General features: G+C 51.8%; 1 protein-coding gene, 1 long non-coding RNA gene and 1 pseudogene across 2 annotated transcripts; 2 read left to right on the top strand and 1 right to left on the bottom strand.

Moving 5' to 3' along the window:
• Window positions 1-1,246: 1,246 nt before the first annotated feature.
• On the top strand, window positions 1,247-8,211 carry LOC135999136 (butyrophilin subfamily 1 member A1-like). The gene is made up of 10 exons (XM_065652627.1): window positions 1,247-1,334; window positions 2,061-2,408; window positions 3,407-3,688; window positions 4,129-4,233; window positions 4,797-4,817; window positions 5,446-5,466; window positions 6,055-6,075; window positions 6,361-6,381; window positions 6,793-6,825; window positions 7,694-8,211. The coding sequence occupies exons 1-10, from the start codon at window positions 1,247-1,249 to the stop codon at window positions 8,209-8,211; spliced, it is 1,458 nt and encodes a 485-aa protein (XP_065508699.1).
• A 552-nt stretch (window positions 8,212-8,763) lies between these two features.
• LOC135998985 (butyrophilin subfamily 1 member A1-like) lies at window positions 8,764-11,137 on the top strand (annotated as a pseudogene).
• Window positions 11,138-14,479: 3,342 nt separating this feature from the next.
• LOC135999292 (uncharacterized) lies at window positions 14,480-16,221 on the bottom strand. The gene is made up of 3 exons (XR_010607688.1): window positions 16,036-16,221; window positions 15,842-15,958; window positions 14,480-14,597 (listed from the first exon to the last, which is right to left on the bottom strand). It is a non-coding gene; the product is annotated as an uncharacterized LOC135999292 (long non-coding RNA).
• Between the last annotated feature and the right edge of the window lie 1,629 nt (window positions 16,222-17,850).

The following is a 17,850-nucleotide window of genomic DNA, read 5'->3' as shown; positions in this document are numbered from 1 at the left end:
CTCATCAAACCATCTGCCATGGCCTCGCCTCTTGGCCGGGGAGAGGGAATTGCTTTTAATTAAGCTGGACTTCAATCCCACACCCACTCCGTCTCTGGGTGCGAATCCCAGCTCCGTCACCTCCCTCAGTCCTGGGTTACTTCTCTCAATCCATCACCTCCTTCCCACTACTGACCGTGGGCTTCTCCCAGGATTGTGCAAACTGCTGCTGACATTCATCCCCTCCCCAGTCCAATATCCAGCCCCTCCCCAGCCCATGGAGCCACGGGAGGAGGCTGCCGTACCAGCCGCAGCTGCACCGGGTCCCTGTGGCAGGGACATACAGGCGGACGCTGCCAGAAGAGCTCTTCCAGAGCAAAAGCATTGCCAAAAACCCTTCACATCACTCAGCGACTTTCATTTTTGAGTGGAGGCAGCTCAGAAGGAAATGAGCAAGAGACTGGGACACAGAGTGACATTTAGTTTTTAACAGGGAAATGCACAGCTCAGATGGGGTGAACCCCGGACACTCCGGTGACAGCCGAGCAGCTCCCGCCCCGTGAGAGATCTCGGTTCCTCCAGGTACGCGGCATCTCTTGCAAAGCTGCAGATTGAAATCGCTTTCTGCCATCTGCCAAACTTCGTCGTGGTTTTCGCCACTCATTAAGAAAGCCGGGACTAAGTCAGTGGGTGACAAGAGGGTTCAGGGGGTTCACAGCAGGGCCAGGTCCCATCCTGGCTGGGTGTTGAATTAATGTTCTGGTTATTTTGCTTTCCCTGGTCTGAGACGTCATTGCAGTGGCAGGGGATGTGCGACCGAATCCCGAATTTGTCCCAGAGGATGAGTGTGTGGCAACAGCTCCACGTGCATTTGGTCTGGGTTTCTCCTTCTCATCCTGCACGTTTCCATCTCTTTCTCAAGGCTGGATAAGAAAAGCAAGGGCTCATATTAAAACAACTGCCACTTTGTCAGGAAATTAGAGGAGATGTTGCAGCTTGTCCTTTGTTTCCCCATGGGAAATTCCTGCAACTTTTTATACCAGTAAGATACTTTGTATGTAAAGCACCAAGCAAAGTCAGGCTGATGATGGAAAATCGAATTCAACCTTTGGCATGTGAAGCTCTTCCCTAGCCATTACAAAAAGGGGCTGCAAGCAGAAAGAAATCCCTTTAAAAGTGAGTTATGCCTTTTATTCTATTCCCTTTTTTCTCCTTGCTTTCAGCTCTTCCCTCTGTTTCCATGTCTCCAGGTTGTGCTCCAGTGAAGATGATGCTCTCCAGTTTCCTCCGGTGCTTGGCTCTGCCGGCTTTTATCGCTTATGGTTTAGTTTTCCAAGTTCACGAGCTGCACTCAGGTAGGCGTCCCTCTGGTTTTTGCTGGTCCCTGGGGCGTTGCTTCCAGCCTCAGTATCTTCCTGGCTACTGACGCACAGGAAAAAGCCTTGAACAAAATCTGGTTTAAAAAATATTCTGGGCTCTTTTTCTGTTAGATTGCTGACCTGAAGCTGCCCTGGCAAAAGGCTGCAACACAACAGTTGTCTTGAAAGCTGATTTCCTTTTGTTTTTCTTCAACCAGAAACCACTTTCTCTGTGAGTTGAGTGGCCAGTTTATTAATAAGCCTTTTCTTTTTAAATTTCCAAAGATGCTCAGAGCACCTGACATGTTTTAAATTTCTCTTGTAACAGGTGCAAATAACTGAGCATATTGGAGTTTTCTTTGTACTCAAGTTCTCTCCTTTCTCCAACCACCCACCCAGAAACCTTCCAGTCACTTCTGTCCTTCTTGATCCTGCTTTCTCCCCACCCTCAGCAGCACAGGCAGCACTTGACCCTTAAGAACAAATAGTCTTTTAGGGATCTGAAGAGCTTTGGTGGTAGCACAGGACAGGGAAGCATGTGCTGCACAGCCGGGGTCCCTCTCCCAGCCCCCCAATGGCTTGTCCCCCCGGCATGGTGACGCTCCAACACAATGACATGGCACATGGCACAAAAACCATCTGAGCAGCAGCCTCTGGTTTTCCAAGCTCGGTCACCACCGCAAACTCACAGTTATTTCTTCTTCCTTTGGGGTTTTCTCCCAGCTCCGCTCAAAGTGATGGGACCCCCCGGCCCCGTCACCGTGGCCATGGGCGAGGACGCGGTGCTGCCCTGCCGCCTCACCCCTGTGCAGAGCACGCAAGACATGGAGGTGACCTGGTTTCGGGAGCAGCTCTTGCCCTTTGTGCTTTGCTACCAGGGGGGCCAGTACCAGTACCAGGACCAGATGCTGCAATATGAAGGGCGCACAGAGCTGTGGAAGGACGGACTCGCCGAGGGCAGTGTGAACTCGAAAATTTTTGATGTCCAACTGTCTGACAGAGGGAATTACACCTGCTTTGTTCTCAATGGCTCAGACTATGATGAGGCTGTGGTGGAGCTGAAGGTGACAGGTCTGTAGTCTGTCTCCCTGGTGCCTCTAATTTACTTGCTCGTAGCCAGTGCTATTCTTCCCTGTCCTCCCCAGCAGCATTTTCAGGTGGGTGCTTAGGAAATAGAGTTTGATTAAGTTCCATGTTTGAAAATACCGAGAATGTCTCATAGAAGTAAAATTATTTACCAAGTGGCCATCAAAAACTTGTGAGATACTCTACCCACTTCAGAGGTGTTCTTGATATTATTTTCTTCATATAAATGGAAGTAAGAAAAAATTTGGCATTGAGTAACGTAGTAAGAATGTCCTGGTTTGTGCTTTTTTATATTAATATCCAGACCTGTAGATTATTTTGATGCAGTAGCAGCCTCCAGAGCAGATCTTTGAGTTATGTGAAAAAGACTGCACGAATCCTAGAATCGTAGAAGTTGGAAGGGATCTACATAGCTCCCCGAGTGCCACCCCTGCCATGAGAGGGACATCTTCACCAGCTCAGGTTGCTCAGAGCCCCGTCCAGCCTGGCCTGGGATGTCTCCAGGGATGGTTCATCCACCACCTCTCTGGCCAACCTGGGCCAGGCTCTCACCACCCTCAGGGCCAACAATTTCTTCCTCATGTCCGGACTGAATCTCCCTCCTTTAGTTTAAAACCATCACCCCTTGTCCTGTCACAACCCTGCTCAAAAGTCTGTCTCCGTCTTTCTTATTGGCCCCTTTTTAGTACGGAAAGGCCACAATAAGGTCTCCCTGGAGCTTCTCTTCTCCAGCTCAACACCCCAACTCTCTCAGCCCGTCCTCCCAGCAGAGCTGTTCCAGCCTCGGATCATTTCTGGGGCTCCTCTGGCCCCTCTCCAGCAGGTCCATGCCCTGTTGAAATGAAATGTCCTGACCCCACCTGACACTTGTCTTAAACCAAACCCCGGGACTTGTCAGTGTCCAAGTCCATCCCTTGTCAGGCAGAGGGGCAGCCAGGCCACCCCGTTCCCACAGGATCACTGGGGTGTCTGTGTCCCCGCAGCCAGCGGCTCTGCCCCGCTTGTCGCGCTGGAGCGGTACCAGGACGGGGGGATCCGGGTGTCCTGCCGCTCGGCCGGCTGGTACCCACGGCCCCAGGTGCTGTGGCGAGATCCCCACGGGCAGCATCTCCCATCCCTCTCGGAAAGTGTCACCCAGGACCAGAGCAGCCTCTTTGCGGTGGAAAGCAGCATCATCCTCACCAGGGGCACGAAGCAGAACTTCTCCTGCTGGGTCCGACACGTCCTGGATGGTCAAGAACACGGATCAGCGTTTTACATCTCAGGTGAGGGGGGTGCGGGCACATTGCCCCATTATTGCTGCCCATGGGGCTGCACTCGGGATACGACACTGGCAGAAATTCCCGGTTGCACTTGACATGTTCGGTGCATCCAGTGTTTTCTGCACCATGCAGCTTGCTTTTTCTGAAAGGAGAATAAAGCATGATTTAACTCGAAATAATTTGACTAGAAATTTATTTTTCCTTTAAAATATCCCCCCACAGTATATGCAGACAAAACATTGTCAATCACAGACAAGTTCGAAATTGCCCAAATAGGTTTTTTTTCTGATTTTATTTTTTGTCACTTTGTCGAGTACACTCAAGAGGTAACTTTCACCTTTGATGGGATTCAGACCTGGGATGAGCTTGTATAATACAGAAATAATCCACTTCCCATTGCTGCTTGCTGATTGACCAAACCCCTTTGGGGATTTATTTTTCAGATCCCTTTTTCCGTAACGCACATCCTTGGATAATTGCCCTGAGCATGGCCTTGGTTGTTCTGGTTGCTGTCCTTATTATCATTGTTTATCTATTTAAAATTAAAGGTACTGTCCTGGCGCGGTGTTTGGGGCTGGAAATTGGTCCTGTTTGGCCACCTCTGGTTTTGGTGGACGGGTGGGTTTGGGAAATGTCGGGATGGTCCCGCAGTCTAGTCTCGGTGTCTGGGACACACGTGTGGTGCCAGGGAGCCTAAAGACTCAGGGATTTACTTTCTGGCAAGAAAAGAAAGGTTGTTTTTCCAACAAAAGGGTAGCAAAGAAGGATGTTGACATTAAAGCAGCATGAGCTAGACTTTCTTCCGGCCCTGCCAATGTAGGATTCTTCTCACAGAAATGGAGTGAGGATTTGCCAGGCCCTGCAAAAAAAACCCCAAAACCTTGCCCTTTGGGGGCCTGGCAGGGCTCTTCTCTCTCTGAAAGACAAATAATACAGAGGAATAAAGGGAATGGAAATCCTCTATTTCTTACCAAAGGGAGCTGGGCCGGCGGGTCGCACAAGCACCGCAGCACTGCCAGAACCTGGGCGGCTCTAACTCCTGCTGTGGTTGGATGGGATCCCTCTTTGGAAGGGATGATGTTCTCAATTATTTACATTTCTTTCTTCATAGGAAAACATGAGGAACAAATAGGTAAGGTTTACTTTTTATTACCCAGAACCTGGGGAATTCCCTGAAATGGGAGAATTCGTGTGGATGTGAGGGAGGTAAATGATTTGGCTAGTGGCTACAGAAAATTGTTAACTCTCTCTAAGAAACGTTGAAAAGGTGGTAATTTTAAGGAAAATCATTGCCAAACCAAAGAAAGCATGAACAGATGTTGTACCAACAGTGAATTTTGCTTTTCAAAGAGCTCTCAAGGGTCTTCCCAAAGCTGGTAGAAGCTTTGGGGTAGCACATTTCATTTTGCAAGGGCCTCAGCTGTGTCTCAGCATTCAGAAAAACCTCTCCCAAAACCCAGGGGCAGGATGGTTCTGTAGCACTGAAGGAGAAGTTTAACCCCGTGCTCCTCCCTGGTCCATGCAAACCTGCCCCTTCACCGCTGCCCTGGAGCTGCAGCCCTGGCTGGACTCTGCCCGAGGCGGCTCTGGGGAGGGTGGCCAAGAGCTCCAGAAGTCTTGAGCAGAAAGATCTTGGGGAGCTCCTGGGCTGCAGCTTTTCCATCATGAGCGATTTCAGCCTCCTCCCCACCCCAACAAGTGTATCAGTGAAAAAGGAATGGGCTTTGGTGGTGATGCTCTGTTCTGGTTTTGTTTTTCAGCAATGCAAGAGGCAGCACTGCGTAAGTCCCGCTCCCTGTCTTCCCAGTGAAATCCTCTGTGAAAACTTTCAGACTTTGTTCTTCATCCTCTCGTTCTGTCTAAATGTTCTTCTTTCAGTAGATACTTTACTTCCCCCTCCCTGACACCCTAATCATGTGAAAATTTGCTCTGAAAAGCCATTAGGACTTTATCTCTGAGTTTTTGTAATGCTTTTTAACATGCTCTTTTATTTCAAGTAGTGAAATACTATGGAATACTTATTGAGTCTTTTATTTTAGGGAGAGATTAAAGAAAACTAGGCTGTTGAGAATTCTCTTCTAAAACCTATACATTATTTGCTTACCAAGAAATTAAAAAAAATTGAATTGAAGATAGCCAAGAAAGCTCTTTGGCTATTAAAAGTGAGCTCTTGCTAGATTGCTACCAATACAGGTTGATGGGGAACATCAATACAGGCCCAGCCCACTCAGGAATCAGGAGCATCCTTGCAACCAGAGTGTCAATCAGCACATCTGCCCCCTTCATCACAGCCTCTGCTCACGTGTGTGGTGGGATCCTGGGGAAGGGGCTGTGTCAAATAGTAACTTGTGTTTCTCTTTGTTGCTCAGGGGACCGCGATGCAGAAATCGGTGAGTTTCCTGTTCCTTACAAAGGATTTTTCACAGAGTCTGTGTAGGGTGGTGGGTTTTTGTTTTTCCTTTTCACTGTTAAAGTGCAAAGTCAACCAAAAAGTGGTTGGGGGGTGGAGGGAAAAGGAGAGAGTGAATTTGAGTTCAGACAATTAATGGTGATTGAGGATGGTTTTGCCAAGCGTTGGCAGACCCCCCCTCCTGCCCGTGCAGGCAGTTACGGGTGAGGTTATATCCCAATCAATACCCCACAACCCATTTGTGCTGATTTATCTTCTTTTTCAGAGAACAAAGCTGAAGAACTTGGTGAGTACCATTCTCCTTCCTACACGGGACACATTTCCATTGAGCCCTTTTCTCACCTGGGTTTTGCACCTACGTCCTAGTTTTGGTTTTCCTTTTGGGAAAGGAAAAAGTAGCAAATACCAAAGTCATTTCAGAAACATGATTTTCCTTTGTTCTCTATGTGTTTTTAAGATATTGCCTGTGATCCTTCTATCCTAAGAAGAAAATTGTTCCACTTTTCAAAGAAAGTACCAACAGACCATAAATAGTCAGGACAGCTTTGAAGCTATGTGCTGTGACATGACTTTCACAAATATAGCAACAATTCTGAATATGTGCAACTGCACTGGCATATCATTGTTTTGAGCTAATCCAGTATAAGCGTGTTCAGATTACCTCTCAACTGTGATTTTTGGTTTTTTTATTTTAAAGCATGGAGAAGATATGCAGTGCCTATAGAAGAAGGTAATTAAAGTTGGGTCTTTTGGGGTGCTGAATCATCTTCCCTGCTTTAATCTCCCTTCCTGGTAGTTCCTCTGCCGCAGCGATGCTGGTGGGACCAGGGATGCTTCTGCCAGGCCTCACTGTCCAGGAGGGCGTGTAACACTCAGACCTCTTGTTTGTTTGGTGCATGTCCCAGTTTCAGGCCCATCTAGAGAGTCCTGGTCCTCAGTGCGCAGTGCTGGCCACGCTTTAGACATGGGGGCTTCTTCAGCCTGAGGAGCTGGGTCACTTTAGCTTGGAGAAGAGGAGACTGAGGGGCGACCTCATTAATGTTTATAAATATGGAAAGGGTGAGTGTCAGGAGGATGAAGCCAGGCTCTTCTCAGTGACAACCAGTGATAGGACAAGGAGCAATGGGAGCAAACTTGAACACAGGAGGATCCGTTTAAATATGAGAAGAAACTTCTTCATGATGAGAGTGCCAGAGCCTGGCCCAGGCTGCCCAGGGAGGTTGTGGAGTCTCCTTCTCTGCAGACATTCCAACCCGCCTGGACACCTTCCTGTGTAACCTCATCTGGGTGTTCCTGCTCCGGCGGGGGGGTTGCACTGGATGAGCTTTTGAGGTCCCTTCCAGTCCCTGACATTCTCTGATTCTGTGAATCTGTGTGATTCTGTCTGGAGTTCCGCTGGTCTCCTCTTCCTGCTCTGCTCAATGTCAGCTCTCTGCTTTGTTTTCTGCTCCTCGCACTAACATTGTCACCTTGTGCAGCTTCCCATGCCACAGTCTGCCAGCTATCACTCGCACTCTTTCTCCTCCTTGTGCAACCCCTTCAAAGCTCTTTCCTGGGGTGAGCTCTGCCCTGATGTGTTGACTCCATCTCTCCTGCAGTGAAGGTGGTTCTGGATTCAGACACAGCCCACCATACCCTTGTCCTGTCTGATGACTGCAAAAGTGTTAGAAGACAAGTGGAGACCATTGAAGTCCCTGACAACCCCAAGAGATTTGATGTAATGTTCTGTGTGCTGGGTTATGAAGGCTTCACCTCAGGGAGATGTTACTGGGAGGTGGAGGTGGAGGATGGAGAAGAATGGACTGTGGGGATCTGTAGAGAAGATGTGAAAAGAAAAGGCACGATTCCGTTTAAACCAGAGGAGGGTTTCTGGGCAGTGGGGCAATGCCTAGGGTGCATCCAAGCTCTCATGTCCCCTTGTTGGATTTCCCTTTCTGAAATCCAGACTCCCAAGCGGATCCGGGTCTCACTGTGTTATGAAGAGGGGCGGGTGTCATTTTTCAGTGTTGATGAGAACATTCCCATCTTCACATTTCCACAGACATCATTTGAGGGGAAAACAGTCTACCCTTGGTTCTGGGTGGGTGCTGGGACACGGCTCAAAGTGTGGCCTTGATGAAGGGGAGGGAGCAAGAGAAGGTTTTCTAGGGGACCTCATGAGTTCAGACTCACAGCAATATTCAGGTTGGAAGGAACTGGTGGAGGTTTCTGTTGCAGCCACCTGCTCTCAGCAGGGCTACCCTCAAAGTGGCCTGAGATGTCTTTGAACCTCGTTCAGCTGAATTGTGTAGGACGTCCAAGGGTGGAGATCTCGTTACGTCTCTGGACCTCTGGCTGTTGCTGCACCTCTCTCAAGGGGAAGAATTAGCCCTTTGCATTTGAACAGAGTTTCCCCAGTTGCAACTCATGACTGTCGCCTTTCATCCCCGCTCTCTACCAGTTGAACAACACTCTCCCTGAAGACACTCCCGCAGCAGGGATCGCTTTCTAAATGTACAGAATAAAGTGACCTCAGTGGGATTTGTCTGTGTGTCAGCACCAAATGTCTGTGTCCAAGGTGTTGCCTTCACCTCCTTTTAACCTTTAAGGAGTGTCAGGGACTTTTTAGAAAACGGTTCACCACAGCCTACAGGAGACAATGAAGGCACGTACACCACTGGGTCGGTCCATGGCTGTGCGTGTTCCCAGCAGAAGCGCAGGTGACGAGCTCACCTGTGACCTGGAGACACCTAACACTGGGAATTCTGAGTAGCCTGGAGCAGACTCAGAATGTCCTATGTGGGCTGAAATGAAGCTGGAGAACCCCAAATTTCTCATGGAGAAAGGCATCTCGTCAGCATGGGGGTGGCCCCTGCTTCCAGGGCACTGAAGAGACACTTGTTAGACATTTGTCTCTTTAAAGAAGGTGTGTGGAAAGGTGAAGATACAGACCATGCTTTCTGCACTGGAGAAGGCGCACTGTGCTCCTCAGGTCAGGGGCCACGTGGTTGCATGTTTCCATGACCCTTGGACACCATCACCTCATGATCCTCTTCCTCTTTTGGAGATAAGAAAGATGGGAACAGACAGGGCCTGTCGTGACAGGACAAGGGGTGATGCTTTTAAACTAAAGGAGGGAGATTCAGGCTGGACATGAGGAAGAAATTGTTTCCCCTGAGGGTGGTGAGAGCCTGGCCTGGGTTGGCCAGAGAGGTGGTGGATGAACCATCCCTGGAGACATCCCAGGCCGGGCTGGACGGGGCTCTGAGCAACCTGAGCTGGTGAAGATGTCCCTGCTCATGGCAGGGGGGGCACTGGGGGGGTTGGGAAGGTCTCTTCCAACCCAAACAGTTCAATGATTCCATGATTTCCTCTCCCCTGCCCAGAGGTGGGAAACCCCCTCATCCAGGACTGCCCCAGTGTCCTAGTTTTGTTGAAAAACAAGTTTCTCTTTTAGTGAATTTCCCTGTCAGCTAAAGTCCTCTTACTAACTGCAGTTTTCCTGAAAGTTAGATACATGTCTTGGTAGACATAGCAATGGAATGCAAGGTCATTGATAATGATGCATCTCACGAGATGTGCAAGCAGGAGGTGAACTGAAAACTGACCAACTAAAGTATTCCATCCCATTCACGTGATACTTCATATAAAAGTGGGGGATCACGAGGATCTCGTCCCTTTTCCTTACGGCCAACATTGCGAGAGGACCTTGTGAGTCGTCCCTGCGAGGTGGGGCCTAGCGACAGACTGAATCCAGTTCCGGTTGTCTGCAGAGTCCAGTCCAGGACTTCGGGTGCTGGCCGTACATCTGCCGGAGCAGCTGCCGGAACTTTCAAGATTGGTTTTGTATATTTTGTATTATTCTTCTATTTTTATTGGTAGCATTAGTAAAACATTTTTAATTTTTTCCAACTCTCTTCTCTCTGTCCTTCTTTCCCTCCCAATTGCCTGTCGTTAGTGGGAAGGGGGGAGAGGGAGGGGCTGAAGGGGGAAGCGGGGGGAGAGAGGGTTAACAATACATCTGCCACGGTTTTGTTGTCACCCCGCAATCAAACCACGACAAAGGGTTATGTTTGGACTCGATGATCTTAAGGGTCTCTTCCAAGCAAAATGATTCTATGATCTCTGCCCACCAGCTCCCTGGAGCTGGTCTCCACAAAGCACCTCCCCGTGTTGGTGATGTCATCCAGATGTCAGAGGTGACCTCTGGGCTCCATCTGTCTTTCAGGTGCTTTGACATCTGCCACAGGGGAGGGAGTGGAGGAATCCCAGGGACCGTACACAAAAGGTGAGTTCTGCTGGGGAGCCTCATCCAGCTAACCCTGGCTGTAAGGGGTGCAACACGTGTGTTGGGGGACAGTGAATCTTCACTTGCCTTGCCTCAGATTGCAGAGCTGCTCCCCATTTTGAGCTGGACACCTTCTGGAAGAGAAGTATTCCAAGTTTTCCTCCCACACCAGGACCAAAAGAGGATCAGCATGGGAAAATTCTTCCCAGGGCTGATCTCTCCCCCTCATTCTTTGACCTGTCCTCTCTTGCAGTGACCATGACTCTGGATCCGACACAGCTCAGTCCCGGCTCATCTTGTCAGCAGATCATAGAAGTGTGATGCAGGGAACCATGCAGCAGAGCCAGCCGGACAACCCGGAGCGCTTTGACCCCTGGCCGTGCGTGCTGGGCTGCGGGGAATTCGACTCGGGGAGACGTGCTGGGAGGTGGAGGTTTGCTGTGGGTCACGCTGGGCTGTGGGGGTGGCCCTGGAGTCGGTGAAGAGGAAGGGCCCGATTGACATGAGCCCGGCAGGGGGGATCTGGGTGGTGGGGAGGTACAAGGAGAAGTTCCAGGCTCTCACTACCCCAGCACCCACCCCCATCCTCCCCAGCGCAGCCCCCCAGAGGGTGCGGGTCTGTCTGGACCACGCAGAGGGACAGGTGGTGTTTGTCAATGTGGACAGCGGGGCTGTGATTTTCACTTTCCTGCGAGCCACGTTTGCAGGGCAGCGAATCCGGCCCTGGTTCTGGGTGGGTCGGGGGTCCCGCCTCAAACTGTGTCCTAGGACCTGAGGAGGAGCCTCCCCGTCCTCCTGTGTCCCTTTCTGGCCAGTCCTTCGGGACTCCTGTAGCTGACAAATCTTCTGCCATCTCCATCTACAAACCCTCTGCCGTGAGCCTCTGAGGCTGTTCAACTCTCACCTGCCTGCAGAGAGCAGGAATTGCCTCGCTGGGAGCCGAGATCCATGGGCTTCACCAGCCTTGGTTGAACTATGGTGGAAGAGGCCCAGAGGAGGGCTCTGGGTGAAGAATGGCCGTTTCTGGGGACATCCTTAATTGACAGAGGCCGTGAGGGGGATTGAGGGGCGTAGCAGCAGCACTGGAGTGCCCAGTGATGGTATTTTCACTTGAGGAACCAGGTGGATGGGTGCGGAGGATGGAACCTGGCCATGTTCTGTAGGCCCAAAGCCTGAGCAGCCTCCATGTCTGGTCCCTGAGGTTGGCCTGATTTGATTCTTGTGTTAGCTCAGGAAAACACAAGTAAATGTTCATCTTTTTGGGAGGTGCTACCAGGATTTACATCTCTAAACAGTTTTGTGGGTGGAATTGTAATCACTGCCTTTTAACAAATTAGGGTACCAAATAATTCTTCGATGTTTGACTATTCAATTTGTTTCCCTGGTTGTGATGAGACTTTTGGAGAGAAAATTTAGAGGTTTAGATCTTCTCCAGCCAAAGAACTACTACCAGGAATTTGCTGAAGTTTAGGAAGAGACTGTAGGAATTGTGGCTTGAGACTTGCTGATTTGCAGAACTGATGGGATTTGTGCCATCGCATGTTAGAAGCGAAAAATATGAATAACCAAAGTTATATAAATAACCAATAAATAGGTGAAGTTCAAATGCTGTTCAAACAAAGGTGAAGATAAATGCCACCCCACAAGACCTTGCTGGCAGATAAGGACTTTGAACACGTTGGCTCCGTCTCTGTCCAGACATGTACCCGCTGCCTTCGTGTTCCAGTTGTGGGGTCTCGCCATCCTTCCGCTGTGCTCATGGAAATGCAGAGCCACAGCCCCGACACGGGTAAGATCTCCCTCCTGCTGCATGGGCACAACGTTGGCTTTGGCAGCGGTAGCTGAGGACATGCTGGCACCAAGATGTGGGTGGCCATTTGGAGACCTCTTAGAATTTCAGAATGGTTTGGGTTGGAAGGGACCTTAAAAATCATCGAGGCCAACCCCTGCCATGGGCAGGGACATCTTCCAGTAGACCAGGTTGCTCAAAGCCCCGTCCAACCTGGCCTTGAACACTGCCAGGGATGGGGCATCCACAGCTTCTCTGGGCAGCCTGTGCCAGGGCCTCACCGCCCTCATAGGGAAGAAGGAACCTTGTCCATTCCTAATGGGATTTTCCCCTCCTCTGTGCTCTGCCAGGAGCATGAGTTGCTCCTGCTTTAGGGAATGTCTCCTCGGACGGTCCCCTGGGTTGCTTTGCTGGATTGCTGGTCCCACAGCCGTGCAGATGCCAGGTGCAACAGGATGTCACCTGTCCCCGTACAGTGCCGGAGAGGTTGGTGAGCCCATCGCCTTGTGCCGGGGCAGGGGATCTGTTCCTGACCCAGTGCTGCAACTCTGTCCAGCTACTAGAGTAGATCGGGCAGACCAACGCTGTTGCCTGTGCCCAGCTGCCACCACAAAGGTGACAACGGAAGCGGCACCAAGAGGTTCCAACCAGCAACATGGCTGGAGAAGAAGAAATCTAGGCTGGACCCAGACAAGGTTCCCCTTCAGCTACATTCCCCTTTTCTTCTCCCAAGAGCAGGAATTAGCAGGAGAGGACAAAGCAAGGTCCCTGGGGGTGGGGACCGCCTCATCTTTTCCAGGTCTGGCATGTCCTTTGAATGTCATTTCCTCAAAATGCCAGTTGTCCAGAGCAGATCCACGGCTGGAAGCCATGTCCTGTGGGGAGCAGCTGGGCGCTTTGGGTTTGTTTCCTTTGGAGCAAAGGAGGCTGAGGGGCGACCTCATGGCTCAGCTGCTTCCTGAGGACAGAATGTTGAGAGAGAGGCGCTGAGCTCTGCTTCTGGATCCGGGACAGGACCTTGGGAATGGTGCAAAGCTGCACACGAGAGGGTTCAGACTGGACATTAGAAACCATTTCTTTACCAAGAGGGTGGTCGAGCACTGGAACAGGCTTCCTTGAGAGGTGGTTGATGTCGCAAGGCTGTCAGTGTTTAAGAGGGATTTGGATTAAGAACAAACTTTAACCTTTGTTCCCCCTGTAGTGGTCAGTCAACTGGATTAGGTGATCATTGTAGATCCCTTCCAACTGGACGAGTCTAGTCTAGTCTATGTGAGGAAGAGGAGACCTTGATGGGGGGAGATCAGAGAATGGCAGATGTGTTGGAATCGCCTCATCTGTGAGATGATCTATGAGATCATCTATGGGCTTCAGACACTTCTCAGTCTTTTCCTTACCTTCCCTGGCTGTTCCTATGGCTTTTACCAGTGCTCTGCTGTAAGAAATGCGCTCGATGCGCATGTCGGTGAGAACTGGAAATGCAAGGAGAGGCTGTATGTGTGGAGAAGATATGCGTTATCATGAGCTCCGGCTATGTTTGGGTGTTTTTAACGTAACCATTAAGCCTAATTGAAAAAAAAGCCAGAGATGCTACTCCAGCACCTTTTAAAGAGTTTGAACTTGCTGTATTTTTATAGAGCAGCTCGGCGGTGCCCTGGCACTCGATGCCACTTCTCTGCCCTGAGGCCACCTGGCACCAAGCTCCTCCATGTGCCAAATCTCTGTGCTCCCCATTGTCTCTGCAGTCCTGGCTGTGGGGGGAGGGGATGAAGGAGGCTCTTTGGTGGTGTCCATCTCCAAGACCTGCCAGTCCTCCCACTTCATGTGAGGAGAAGCCATCAGGATGCAGGACCCTCCCAGTTCTCAGCACCAGGACCCAAGAAGATGGTGTTTGCCTTTCCAGTGCCCCCCCAGCCCACATCCCTCCATGTCAGGGGCACAGCTTGAGCCACGAGTCCATCCCCACCCAGAGCCATGGCTGTAGCCTCTCCCTGGGACATGAAGCCAGGCAGAAAGCAAAGATTGGGGCTTCACTTTCAGCATCAGCAAATGCCACCTGCCTGTCTGTAAGGTCCAGGCAGACCTGGATGGCCCTGGGCAGGCAGGCAAGGCGCAGGGGTGTCCAGTCAGGGTCAGTGAAAGCGTGGTATTGTCCAAACCACTGCCCCACGGCCCAGATCCCCTCCCTGGGGGTAAAACTGAGGACTCCCTTCCTCCTGACAGACTCCTGGGCCACCCCCACAGCCCACCAGTCCCCTGCACTGGCCACCTCCACCTCCCAGCGGTGTCTCCCCGCAGTGAAGCCGGGGCTGCCCAGCACACACGGCTCCGTGTCAAAATGTTTAGGGTTGTCAGGCAGCAAGATCCACTCTTCCCCACGTCGCACGCCATGCTGGTCAAAGCCAGGATGAGGAAGGGGTTACAGTGTCTGGGTCCAGGGTCACATCAGCTGGGGACAGAGGAAGGGAAGCTGATCAGGATGGGCAGCCCCAGGGGACCATTGGGGCTGAATACACCACAGCAGGAGAAGGGACAGGGTGATTTGGGCTGCATCCCATGCCCTGTGGGCATCAGGTTTGGGGTGGATTCTGACCCTCTACTCTGCTCTGGTGAGACCCCCCTGCAGTGCTGTTGCAGTTCTGGCTCCTCAGCACAGGACAGACATGGACCTGCTGGAGAGGGGCCAGAGGAGCCCCAGAAATGATCCGAGGCTGGAACAGCTCTGCTGGGAGGACAGGCTGAGAGAGCTGGGGTGTTGAGCTGGAGAGGAGAAGCTCCGGGGTGACCTTATTGTGGCCTTTCTGTGCTTAAAAGGGGCTGATAAGAAAGGTGGGGACAGACTTTTGAGGAGGGCCTGTTGTGACAGGACAAGGGGTGATGGTTTAAAACTGCAAAAGGGGAGATTTAGATCAGATATATGAAGGAATTGCTGCCCCTGAGGATGGTGAGAGCCTGGCCCAGGTTGGCCAGAGAGGTGGTGGATGAACCATCCCTGGAGACATCCCAGGCCAGGCTGGACGGGGCTCTGAGCAACCTGAGCTGGTGCAGATGTCCCTGCTCATGGCAGGGGTGGCACTGGGGGAGCTGGGAAGGGCCCTTCAACACAAACTGTTCTGTGATTCTATGATTTCCTCTCTCCTGCCCAGAGGTGGGAAACCCCCTCGTCCTGGACTGCCCCAGCCTCAGTGCTGCCCCGATCCTGCCCCTGCTCCTCATCCAGGAGCTGCCATGCCATCCCTGGCCAAGGAGACCCCGGTGTCCTGGAGGAGGATCCACCTGAGTGGGTGGGTGCACGTCTGCTCTGCAGACACCTGGACCTGAGCTTGGGTGGCTCTAGTGCTGCATGACTAAAACAGGCACATCTGGGCACAAACAAGTGCAGACCGCAATGGATGTTACCCCAAGGCCTGTGACCCCAAATTCCTGTTTCTTTCTGTGGGCAGCAGTGGGAACCAAGAACATGTCATTGGTGTCGGTGGTGGGTCTAAAGATAAGCACAAGGAGTTCAGCTGTGGGGGTCACAGCCACCAAGTCTCAACCCCATCACAAGCCCAGGCTGGGACAAGCCCCAGGTGTTGGGACCTTAAATAGCTGTTCTACAGCAGAAGTGGGATGCATATGGCTCCTCAACAGAGGACAGTTCCACCACATCTTCCCTTCTAAAACCTCACGTCTTTCTCCCATCTCCTTCACCTCATTGGCCAGGGTCTCCCTCTCTTCTCTCTCCATCCTGGATACCACTGTGTTTGCTGAAAATCCACAGGAGGGGAGGCAGGATTCCTTCCTGGAAGTGTAAGACCCAAATGCTGCCTGAAGATGATAAAAAAGCAGAAGGAGTGATGGCAGAGTCACAGCGTTCAGGCACTTTTCAGACAGCCAGCACTCACCTGTGGGCTGACTGCAGGAAAGGAGGTTTTGATGGTCTGGAGGTCTCCAGTCTGCTCTCCACTGCCCTCAGCTCGTCGGCTCCTGGCTGGACTGGGCTTGCAGAGCATTTCCAGCTTGTTTGAGGGAGGAGATCAAAGCCCAGAGGGGCTGGATGGTCTGGAGAGCAGAGCTGGAGTCCAGTACCTTCTCCTTTCTGGCGTACCACAGCACGGGAGCTTCCACCTCCCCTCGTCCTGGCGGCTCCCTCCCACACCCTGAAGCTGTCGCGGGTGTGTGACCTCCTCTGACACTTGAGTTTGGGAGCTCCCTCCCAATGTTCCTGCAGTGCCCCCATCCTCTTTGCATCAGGGGATCTGCCACATCTCCCCGCTTCGTCCAGCTGCGGGTGGGTGATAAGAGCCTGCGGCACCACTGGTGGTTCTGCTGCCTGACACTGGTGACAGGAGTCTGGGAGTGCAGGACTGGTTTAGTGCTAGAATTAGGTTATGCTTGGAATTGATATTAAGCCTATCTTTCCAGTCAAAATTATTTTATGATTCTCTGACTGGAGACAGACAGACTCGCCAGGAACTGTTCAGTCAGGGACCATTGTCATATGGTGGCATCGCATGGCACAGTGGGGGCTGCTGAACATCCTGTCTGCAGGGTCAACCAGTGACAAATTTAAACATATACTCCCCGTCCACCCAGTCACAGTGTGCAGCTGCACCCACATGTAGGAACCCCCCACCCACTGGCACCAACAGCAGCATCCCCTGGTCCTGCGGGACTGGCAGCGGCGGGAGGTCACTAGTTCCAGCACACGTGGAACACTCTGGCTTCACATGCATGTTTGCAGATGCCTCAAGCAGTGCCACGGCCCCTGTGTCCGCCTGGTACCCCTGCCCGGAACCCGGGCCCTCTGACCCCGGCATGGGTCCCCAGCTCCCAGACGGTCCAGCCTGATGCTCGCTGCAAAAACAAAATGTTCACACCCCTATCCACAGGCACCCCACACCCATGGACACCCCAGACCCTCTCCTGTCTGGCCCTGGGGACTCCGACTCTCCAGCCAGCCAACTGCACTGAACAGCTCTGTTTCACCCATGACCAGGCCCTTTTATACCCCTTTTTACCCGTCCCCCATCTCGTCCTCCCTGATTCCCTTCCCCTGCACATGCCTTTAGCTGTTCTCCTACTTCCACTGAGCCCCCAGTATCTGGGACTCCCAGCTTTGCATCCTGATTATTGCAAAAGCCAGGCTGGCCCTCCCTGAAGTGCTGCCCACAGGTTTGTGAGAGCCCAGTGATTAGTATGAGTGATGAGGCTGGTTTATCATCCTTATCTCTGCTACTAGTTGTTGGCCAAATCTGTGTCTCTGAATGCTTCACTTATTGCCTCCCTCTTCCTTGTCGTCCCTTTTAGCAAGGTCCCTGGCCAGGTCCCTTTACCCCAGCAGATGCTCTCACCTCCTGCCTGCCCCACGCTCCCGGCTGGGGACAGGAGGGTGCTGGACCCCCAAGGGCTGAGAACCTGGGGGAGCTGCCTTGGTGACACATCCCAGGGCAGCAGCTTTCCCTCATCAAACCATCTGCCATGGCCTCGCCTCTTGGCCGGGGAGAGGGAATTGCTTTTAATTAAGCTGGACTTCGATCCCACACCCGCTCTGTCTCTGGGTGCAAATCTCGGTTCCGTCACCTCCCTCAGTCCTGAGTTACCTCCCTCAATTTCAGCTCCATCACCTCCTTCCCACTGCTGAGCGTGGGCTTCTCCCAGGGATGTGCAAACTGCTGCCAATATCCATCCCCTCCCCAGTCCAATATCCATCCCCTCCC

The sequence above is a fragment of the Caloenas nicobarica genome, chromosome 27, assembly GCF_036013445.1.
Source record: "Caloenas nicobarica isolate bCalNic1 chromosome 27, bCalNic1.hap1, whole genome shotgun sequence".
In the NCBI taxonomy this organism is placed as follows: Eukaryota; Metazoa; Chordata; class Aves; order Columbiformes; family Columbidae; genus Caloenas; species Caloenas nicobarica.
Note: the sequence above shows the minus strand (reverse complement) of the source record. Positions and strands in the feature narration are given on the sequence as shown.